Genomic DNA, 10062 nt, shown 5'->3' on the forward strand with positions numbered 1-10062 from the left:
TCTCTCAGCCTCAGCCACTTGCTCTGTCCCTTTGGGCCAGCGTGTCTGTTCCTAATCTCTGTTTGTGGATGTGTCTGGCTGTGTCCACCTGTCCATCTGCATTTGTCCAGGAGCTTGCATGCGCCTCTCCCTGCCCACCGTTTCTGAGTCTTTCTCCCCTTACTGCCCCGCTGCCTGTCACTCCCTCACACTCCCCGTGTCTTTCTATCCCTTCTTGTTTTCTGTCCTTGTGCTGTTTCTTCTGCCTGCTCGTCTCTATTTGAGGTCATTTCTCTTCCTATCTCTGTCTCTCCTCCTGCCACCCATTCCATTCTGCCATGTGTCTGACCTGAGTCAGTTCCGTCTGTCTGTCTTTTCCTCTCTCTAGATGTGGGTCTGTTCCCTTGATCTTTCAGTCCACCTCCACCGCCCGGGAAACCTCTGTTTACTTCAACGTGGGTTCAGATGAAGGGAGGCAACCCCTCTCTTTCTGCCACCCAGAAAAAGAAGAGGGAAACTGAATTAAAGTTAAAACTCTACAGGGGAAAAAAAAAAAAAAAAAACCGCGGGGCAGATGGAGCACCGGCAGTGCTGATTAGCCACCGACAAAACCTGAGGTGTTGATTGGTCAGAGGGCAGGGGAAGGCAGGGTCTGGCTGAGTGGGAGCCCTGCCGCCCAGTGGCGGGGTCCCAGAGCCCCAGTTCTGAGTTGCCGCTTCAAGAGCTGAGAGGAGCAGGGAGGTGAGGAGGGGGTGCTGGCCATCGAGGGGGCTCCTGAGATGCCAAGGCACGAACAGGGGTCCCGGGATGGGGCTCAGGGGTTCCCTGGAGATTTTTTTAGTCCTAGTGAGGAATTAAATGGGAGGGGGAGTCCTTTTGGTACCCGGATCCCAGGAAATGAATCCAGGAGTGGGTGGGAGTCTTGAAAAGGTGCTCACACTTGACCATGGGGCTCCTTGAGAACCTTCCCTGACCCACGGAGGGGATTCAGGGCTTGGGTAGGGGGTTTCCTGGAGGCAGTTTTAGTGATGATGGGGACCTTGAATGGGGTTTTCTGAGATACGGCATTCCCAGGAAGTGAGTTCAGGGATGGGGGTTTCTTTAGAGACACTCTGTCCAGAAAAGGGGGACTCCAAGCTTGCATGGGGATTGCAGGGACACCCCACCCCAGGAAACACATCAGGCACTGGGAGTGGGTTTTTGATGACTGTCTGAGGGACCTCTTCTCACGAGGGGAAATTAGGGCTCAGGTGAGGTTCCTGAGATGCCCCAAGTCCAGAAACAATCTCAAGGCTGGAAGTGTCTCTAAAGTGACTTCTACTAAAATAGGGGTGTATAAGACTTGACAAAGGTCCTGGAGAATACCTCTCTAGTCCCTAGGAGGGGAATTAATTGGGAGTCCCCGGGTCACTTCTATCCCTGGAAGGGAGTTCAGTTTGGAGAATTGCCTTTGGCCTCTAGCGAGGATATTCAGAGTTGTGGCAGAGAGCAGTTTGCCGTGTCCTGTCCCCGGCGGGGCTGGGGTCGCCGAGCCTGCCCCCCACCCCATCCCCAGCCCCTTCAACAGGTTGCATCAGCTCTTGCTCAGGCTGGCGGCCCAGGCGGGGAGGAGGGGGGTAGGGGGCGTTAGGAGGGGTGGGGCAGTTGGGTCGACACGTGTCCCTGTAAGGAGTGAGAGGACTAACCACACGGTGAGGGTGGAGGGAAGGGGGAGGTGCTCAGGGGACCGGGGAAGGAGAGAAATCGAGAGCAAGAGAGAGTGAGTCTGGGGTCTGAGAGGAGAGGCTGTCCCCACTCCAGATGGCTATCTCGTCTGCTGAGGGGTCGGTAGCTCTCATTCTGTCTCTGTCCCTACCCCTTTATCTCTGGTTGCCTTCTTTTTTCTCCGTGTCTCAATGAGTAAACTGTTGGCGTCTCTCCCTCTCTGATTCCCTTCTGTCTCTCTCCCATCTCTTTCTCCCTCGGCCTCTCCCTCTTGTCTCCAATCCTCTCCACTTTCCTTCCTATCTCTCTCATCCCTCTGTCCCTGTTCCCCTCGCCTCATCTGTGTTTCTGTTTCTGTATCTGTCCATCGCCATCAGAGCCCCAGTCCCCTTCATCTAGGTCGTCCCACTTTGTAAGCCGCCCTGCTCCATAACTGACCACCTCACCTCATTTCTCTGCCCACAGGATGGAACTGCAGGATCCAAAGATGAACGGAGCCCTCCCTGGAAGTGCTGTGGAGTGAGTCAGGGGCCCAAGCGGTCAAGGTCAGAGGTCCGAATTACCTTCTCATCACCTCCTTAATTTCTCTGCCTATTCTACCTGCAGGCAGGAGCATGAGGGCTTCCTGCCCAGCCATAGTCCTTCTCCTGGGAGGAAACCGGCCCAGTTCATGGATGTGAGTGACCCCACAGGACCCATCCCAGTTGTATCTTGCCCAGCTCAGCCCCTCCCCTACTGCTCTCTCTTCCCCAGCTCTTCCCTTCTGCTGTTTTGCCTCTGGTCTCTGCCCCACCCTCCCCTGTTCCTCTCTACTTCCAGCTGCTCCCCTCTAGAATTTCCCTTCCCCGCTCTCCCTTTCCCAGCTTCTTCCTATCTTCAAATTCTTTTCCTTCTTCTGATGGCCCTTCCTGGGTTTCTCCCTGCCCCCATCACTTCTTCCCTAGCCTTTCCCAAGGCCCCAGCACTGGTCTCCGTCCCTAGTCTCCTTACCTGGTCCCCTCCCCATGTTCCCTGGGCCTTGCCCCTTACCAGCAGTTCGAGGGGAAGACATCGTTTGGAATGTCAGTGTTCAACCTCAGCAACGCCATCATGGGCAGCGGCATCCTGGGGCTGGCCTATGCCATGGCCCACACGGGGATCCTCCTCTTCTTGTGAGTTCTAGGCAGTCCGGGGTGGGGGCTGGGTGTTGTGGGGCCAGCCGGGAGGCCTGGAGGCCAAGTCCGAGCAGTGTCATCTGCCATAGGGCTTTGTTGCTGTGCATCGCTCTTCTGTCTTCGTACTCCATCCATCTCCTGCTGACCTGTGCTGGTGTTGTAGGTGAGACCCAGAGCTCATCTAGACCTTGGCCTCCAGACCCAAGACCGGCCCCTCAGAACTTGGATCCAGAACCCCAGACACCACACTCAACTCTCTGGGCTCCAGACCCCAGACTGTACCCTGGGTCTCATACCTTATCTGGGCTCCCAGATTCTCAGGCCCCAATCCTCAGCCCTCGGTCTGACCATCAGAGCCTGTTGCTCAGACTCTCCCTACTCCCAGACCACTCCACTCCACCCTCAGTCTCCGGCTTTCTTAGCAAGGAAGCCAGCCCCACAACCCAAGACTACCCCCCGCCAGCTCCCAAGCTACCACAGCCCCAGATCTCAGACTTCATTCCTACCATGGCTTCAGTGAAGTGAAGCCATGGTAGGACCCCCAAGACCCCTCACTACCCACCTCTGGCCCCCAACCTTTTCCCTGGCCACAGATCCTACCTGACAGATTCCAGTCCCAAGCCCAATCCTAACTGCCTAACCCTCACCTTCAGCTCCGAGCAATGAGACCCAATCAGCCCAAGCCCCAGCTCCCTAGCTCCCAGGCTCTGGCCCTGGGAGGCTCTCCCACCTCTGGCCTGGCCTCCTCGACCCACAAACTGTCCCTTTCTGGTCCCCTCCCCTCCAGGCATCCGAGCCTATGAACAGCTGGGACAGAGGGCACTGGGGCCTGCGGGGAAAGTAGTGGTGGCGGCGGTCATCTGTCTGCACAATGTTGGGGGTGAGGACTCTGAGAGGTGGGGGTCAGCTTGGGGGGAGAGGGTGGGCTGAGGTGGGCTTCCCCAGGCTGGGGTGGGAGGGAGATGAGGGGAATGCTTCTGCTTATACCTGCCCCCACCTGCACCAGCCATGTCCAGTTACCTGTTCATCATCAAATCCGAACTTCCCCTGGTTATCGCCACTTTCCTGGACATGGACCCTGAGGGGTGAGTGTGCAACACCCCTTGGCTCTAACCCACAGGCCACTGATTCTGCCTGTGGGGTCCGGCTGCTAGCTTCAACTCTATGTCCAGCTGACTCCCAGGTCTTCTATTTTTGAGGCTGTTGGGCAGGCCGGTTTGGGCAGACTGTGATTCCTGTGTACTGTGATGCTAGCAGTGTGACTGTTGCTCTGGCTAGTGGAGTCCAGTAACACCACATGTTGATTTTTGTGACTGTTCTGGCCGACTCCATGTGTCCAGTGTACTTTCATGTTGACCCTGTGGCTACACCTATCCAGTAGACCTAAATCCTGTCCATGGGTTTGATTCTGTGACTCTTGTGCTGGCAGATTCTCTGGCCATCTGTATGCTAGCTGACTATAGCTGTGTCCTATATACTGTGACTCCAACCATGTGTGTTGGACATTTGCTTACTCTGACTTTCTCTGTCCGGTGGATTCTGTTTGATTCTGGGTCCGTTGGCCTGGCTGAATCTGTCTAGGTGTAAGTGTATGGTCCCTGACTCCAGCAGAGTATGTGCACGTGTTTGTGCAGTGTACCGTGGCACCAGCTATGTATACGTGTGTGTGCCTGCTCAGTCACTCAGCCGTGTTGGACTCTTTGTGACCTCGTGCACTGTAGCTTATTAGGGCTCTTCTGTTTGTGGAATTTTCCAGGCAAGAATACTGGAGTGGCTTGCTGTTTCCTACTCCAACGTATAAATGATTTGTGTTTAACTCTTTGTGTTTAACTTGGTTACCATTGTTCTGGCAAATTCTTTCTGGCTGTTTGTGTGTGAGCCTCAACTGTGACTATATATGTTTTCTGTATTATGGTTCCAACCATGTATGTTTGCCTTTTCCGAGTATACATCCAGCCAATTGTGTGTTTAATTCTGCATCCGTCTGTTGGCTGAATCTTTTCAGTTGTTTGTATGTGACAGCTCATTCCGGGTGCCCTCTTAGATCTTTGGTTTGATCCTGAAGCCATTCAGGTAGCTAACAGTCTATGTGACTAGATGTGTCTCATTATTATAATTAGCTCCCACCTCATATATGACCAGTGGTGCTTTGCTTACTTGTAACTGTGTGTCTAGTAGGAAGAGAATATGTGAATGCCTGGAACATATTAAGCACTATTTAATAAAATTCTTTGAAGAAATGAATAATTGTTCAGCCAATTCTGTATTAACAGACTATCCTGCCTGGACACCTCCCTCCAATATCTGTACAGATCCCTCTCTTTCTTTGAGCTTGGTTCCAACAGCATGGCCAGCTGGCTAATTCTGTTTCAATTTCTATCTTTGACTCTGGCCAAATCAGCTCAACTACTTTCAAGTGCTCAACACAACTTGAGTTGTTCAAACAATCACACATATATGTTTCTGACTTTTTGTTGCGTCTGCTGATCATCGAGAGATCATCAGACTGCTGTTCTACCTGTTAGACATATCAGGGTCACGACTCACTCTGTGTCTGGTACCTTGTGTTGGACACTGTGAATCTGGCTGTTGTGGGCTGTTGTTTGCCCATTTGACTGTATATCCACTTGAGGTCTGATGACATAGTTTGTCCAGCTATGTGTGTGTTCCCAGCTATATCCCTCTGATAGTGTGTGGCTGATAGTCTGATAATCTGTCTGGCTGTTTCTGTCATTCCTGTTGTGCCATTTGTCCCTGTAACTACCTGGAGGGGTCAGCTCATCTCTCCTGACTGTGTGCAGAAACCTATCTGGCTGTCTTCTATGAGTGTCTGCTTGACAGTTTTCTTTGGTAGACAGTTAGTCACTATGTTTGCCTGTCTCCTTAGGGACTGGTTCTTGAAGGGAAACCTCCTAATCATCATTGTCAGTGTTTTAATCATCCTGCCACTGGCCCTCATGAGACACTTGGGTAAGAGGCTTCCTGCCTTGGTCATTTGCATGATGGAATTAAAGAAGGGGAGCGAGATTCAAAGAATCTCAGTTTTCAAGGGCTGTGGAATACCAGGGGAGAGCTTGTTTTGTGTGGGTTTTAACAGATGAATAGGAGTTTTTCAAGTGTTGGGGGGCTGGTCCAGGTGGAAGTTTGTGCAAAGTGTGGCAAAATTGGGGTGAGGGGGCCTTGAATTGAAGGTCAGACTAGGGGGTTGATATTTGCTTGGGGGGGTTCCCTTGATTTCTGAGACTCTGTATATTGCCCCTTGCAGGCTACCTGGGATATACCAGTGGTCTCTCTCTGACCTGTATGCTGTTTTTCCTCATTTCGGTGAGTCTGAGGGAGAAGGACATGCAAAAGTACAGAAAGGGTTTGGGTCATTGGGACATAGCCTTCCCCATGACCTCACTTCCCCACCCTCCCTCCTCCAGGTCATCTATAAGAAGTTCCAGCTTGGCTGCACTGTAGGCCACAATGAAACAGCAGTGGAGAGCAAGAGCTCCCCAAGCCTTCCCATCCAGGGGCTCAACACAAGCTGTGAGGCCCAGATGTTCACAGCTGACTCACAGGTTGGTGTGCTGGCGTATGTCTATGCCTTGCACTGTACGCAGGTCCTCTGGTTTTGTCCCACACTGCACTCTGCTTAGAGTGGAGCCAGGTATTGGACATCAGGGGCTTCCATGTGTCTGATGTGGAAGGCACTGGTGGGGCTGGGGGGGGGGGGCTGGGGAGGAGAAGATGGAACCCTTATACTCTAATCTCTTGTACTTGGACCATTCCCTCAGATGTTCTACACAGTGCCCATTATGGCTTTTGCCTTTGTCTGCCACCCTGAAGTGCTGCCCATCTACACAGAACTCTGCCGGTGAGTGGGCAGGCAAGTGGGCATGGGTGATAGGGCAGCGGGTGGGGTGATAGTCATAATGTCTGTCATAGTCTTGGTACTGTACAGCTCGATTGTGGCCAGATTGTGCCAAGGGAGGGATTTGAGGTGGCCAGGAGGCCTTGGGGGATGCAACACAGTGACTGTTTACTAATTGGGGCTTAAGTATTCTACCCTGTTAACGTCAAATACAAGTGTGAATGGACAAATGGAGAGGCTGAGATCAGATGAAGGGGTGGCATATGTGGATGGGATGGGGAGATGGGGAAGGTCAGATGGAGAGGGATATGGATGTGCAAAGAAAGGGCAGGGATGATATGATGATGGGAGGAATGTATGAATGATCAATCAGGGAGGCAGTGTGGATAATCAGAATGGAGGGAGAGACTGTGACAGTCAAATGAAAAAGAGAGACAGAGATGGGCAAAGAAATAGGCAGAGTTGGTTATATGGGGTGAGAGGGATGGATAGAGAAGGGAGGCGTGGCTAATACAGGGGAGGCAGAGATGGGCATCCCAGTGTGTACCAGCTGAACATCTGCTCTGGGAAGACTCTAGAGGATGGGGGCTGGTTCTGAGGGGCCTGGACCAAGTCCATGGGTCTGGACATGACAGTTCTATGACCTCTATACCTCAGACCCTCCAAGCGCAGAATGCAGGCTGTGGCCAACGTGTCCATTGGGGCCATGTTCTGCATGTATGGGCTCACGGCAACCTTTGGATACCTCACCTTCTACAGTGAGTGGGGCTGGGGCCAGGGTTGGGTAGAGAGCTAGGGTGGGGACTGGGTGATTACTAGGCAGGAGCCTCAGCACTTTCCCTGCATGCTTTCAGACCCCTCGGTTTCCAAAGGGACTATACACACCCTGCATGGAGATTTTGCCACTGTCTGTATGTGCGTGTGTATGTGTGTGCACACATGTATGTTTCTGGGACACTGGTCCTGGTGCTCCAATCACATCCCATCTCCTGTGTCCCATGTCCCAGGCAGCGTGGAGGCGGAGATGCTGCACATGTACAGCCAGCATGACCTGCTCATCCTCTGTGTGCGTCTAGCGGTGCTGCTCGCTGTGACTCTCACGGTGCCAGTCGTGCTGTTCCCTGTATGTTGGGGGCGAGGGTGGGCCTACACGGTGGAGGGGCGTGGATGGATGGGTAGAGGGTGTAGGCAGGAATGTTTGGATGGAGGGTGGAGGTAGGAGTGGATGGATGGATGGATAGAGGAGGCTGGGATGCACAGACAGGGAAGATAGAGTTGTCAGATGGACAGAGAGGGCTAAAATAGATGGTCAGACACAAGGGGGACATCAATGGCAGAATATAAAGAATCAGAAGAACAGGGCTGGTCATTTCGAGGGAGGAGGCACAGATGTCTGACTAGACAGAAGAGGGAAGCAGGAGTAGACAGAGGGGAGAAGCATAGGTAGATGGACATTCAAGATGAAGAAATAGGGATGGACAGATAAAAGATGGAGACAGAAGTAGTGAGGTGTAGGAGGGGCAAGGCTCCCTGATGGAGAGGTTGGCTGAGCAGACAGAGGAGGGAGATGGAAGTCATCAGATGAGGAGAGAGGGGCAGGGACCTCACGGTAGAAGGACATGTGGGTGGTCAGGAAGGAAGAGGCAGACATAGTTGGATAGAAGAGGACAAGATTTCAGACAGTGAGTGGAAGCATAGGTGGATGATCACCCAGAAGGGTCACGGACTGTCAAACAGAAGGGACGCAGGATGCTCATTTAGAAGGTGGAGGCACAGATGGATGGTCAGACAGAGTGGAGGTAGAGTCAGATGGAGGAGAAATCAGGGGTCTCAGACTATGGGTGGTGTTAGAGACAGATAAATACATAGAAGGGGAGGCAGTGCTTGAGCCCTGACCCTCATCCTACTGTACTCTGGTCACAGATCCGCCGGGCTCTGCAGCAGCTACTTTTTCCAAGCAAGGCCTTCAGCTGGCCACGCCATGTGGCCATAGCACTGATCCTGCTTGTCTTGGTCAATGTTCTCGTCATCTGTGTGCCAACCATCCGGGATATTTTTGGGGTTATCGGTCTGTATCCCCAGCCCTAGTTCCAGACCCCACCTAATATGGGCCTTGTACCCCAATCTTACATTGCTTCTTTCCTTCCTGCTTGTTCTTCAGGGTCTACCTCAGCCCCCAGCCTCATTTTCATCCTTCCCAGCATTTTCTACCTCCGCATTGTGCCCTCTGAGGTGGAGCCCCTCTACTCCTGGCCCAAGATCCAGGTGAGCATTCCAGGGGAGGGCTGGGGAAAGAGGGAGCATTCTGAGGAGGGAGCATTCAAGGATGGCTAAAGGTTGAAGGAACATTTTCAAGAGGGGGCTTGGAAGAGAGAGGGCAGACGGTCTAGAAGGATGAAGAAGATTGTCATAGGAAGAAGCTGAGCAGATAGAGCACAAGAAGGGTTTGAGAAGATAGCAAGCACTTTAAAAAGGGGCTGGCATGGAGGAAGCATTCTTCAGACAGATGGAAGGAGCACTATCAGGAGAAGTTTGGAACATTTTCAAGGAAGATGGGGGAGAGTACTCCCTGAAGAATTCTAGGAAGATGGAGGGAGGAGTCACAGGAAGGGGTTGGTTTTAAAGGAGAGAGAGCAGAAAAGGAGGATCAGGAATGAATGCGACACTCCCTGGAGGGGATGGAGGAGCTTGGGTGTAGGTACACACCCAGCCCCATCTTTTTTCCCTCTCACCCACAGGCTCTGTGTTTTGGTGTCTTGGGGGTCCTCTTCATGGCGATCAGCCTAGGTTTCATGTTTGCCAACTGGGCCACAGGCCAGAGCCATGTATCTGGACACTGACCAAGCCCTGCTTCACCTGGGCCCCAGTGTGCATCCACCTGTGCACATGGAGGGAGATGGACTGCTCTCCCGGTTCCCATCAACATGGCCACAGGCTGAAGAGTGGTTCACTCCCTTCTTCCTCAGGGGATGCCAAGCCCAGATCATGACTCTAACCCCAACCCCACCCCTATAGGAGGAGGAGGAGGAGGCTCGGTCCTTGGGGAATCCCTGCCCAGTCCAGTCTTTTCTGCCTCCTCCTTGTAGAAGCTGTTTGTCAGGATCACCGTTGAGCTAAAGGGGAAGAATAAAGACGCTAAATTGCAACTCTAGCATCAGTATTTCATTTCTTTCTGGGACTTCTTAGGGGTGCCTTCCCAGGTTCACACGGGTAAACGGACAGGAGGACTGCAGTGGCTCTTATCTGTTCACCCACTTCTCTGCCCTTCAGTAGCTAGCTAAAAAACTCGCATAGATCCCTTCACTGGCTCACTCAGGAAACATCTCCCAGAGCCTACTGGCAACCAGGTGCTGTCCTAGGTGCTGGGGA

General features: G+C 52.7%; 1 protein-coding gene across 4 annotated transcripts; it reads left to right on the forward strand.

The window, feature by feature from the left end:
* Positions 1–679: 679 nt before the first annotated feature.
* SLC38A5 (solute carrier family 38 member 5) lies at positions 680–9839 on the forward strand. 4 transcript variants are annotated; one of them, XM_012106776.5, is made up of 16 exons: positions 680–720; positions 2149–2202; positions 2290–2359; positions 2716–2834; positions 2927–3000; positions 3625–3717; positions 3844–3922; positions 5725–5807; positions 6103–6161; positions 6263–6400; positions 6617–6696; positions 7351–7451; positions 7701–7816; positions 8617–8761; positions 8855–8958; positions 9432–9839. In XM_012106776.5, exons 2-16 carry the CDS (start codon positions 2150–2152, stop codon positions 9531–9533), a joined length of 1416 nt encoding a protein of 471 aa, XP_011962166.1. In that variant the 5' UTR covers positions 680–720; position 2149; the 3' UTR covers positions 9534–9839. The 4 variants fall into 4 exon arrangements, with proteins under 4 accessions (XP_011962166.1, XP_042097757.1, XP_042097755.1 ...); XM_042241823.2 differs by having other exon boundaries at positions 2719–2834; XM_042241821.2 differs by lacking the exon at positions 680–720 and adding an exon at positions 1700–1802.
* Positions 9840–10062: the final 223 nt, after the last annotated feature.

This window comes from Ovis aries, chromosome X (assembly GCF_016772045.2).
Source record: "Ovis aries strain OAR_USU_Benz2616 breed Rambouillet chromosome X, ARS-UI_Ramb_v3.0, whole genome shotgun sequence".
NCBI lineage: Eukaryota > Metazoa > Chordata > Mammalia > Artiodactyla > Bovidae > Ovis > Ovis aries.

Coding starts and splice junctions, on each gene's coding strand:
- SLC38A5 (XM_042241821.2), top strand. CDS start 1,780: ATGGCTATCTCGTCTGCTGAGGG. Junction 5,808..6,102: donor GGCCCTCATGAGACACTTGG/GTAAGAGGCTTC, acceptor TGCCCCTTGCAG/GCTACCTGGGATATACCAGT. Junction 8,959..9,431: donor ACTCCTGGCCCAAGATCCAG/GTGAGCATTCCA, acceptor TCTCACCCACAG/GCTCTGTGTTTTGGTGTCTT.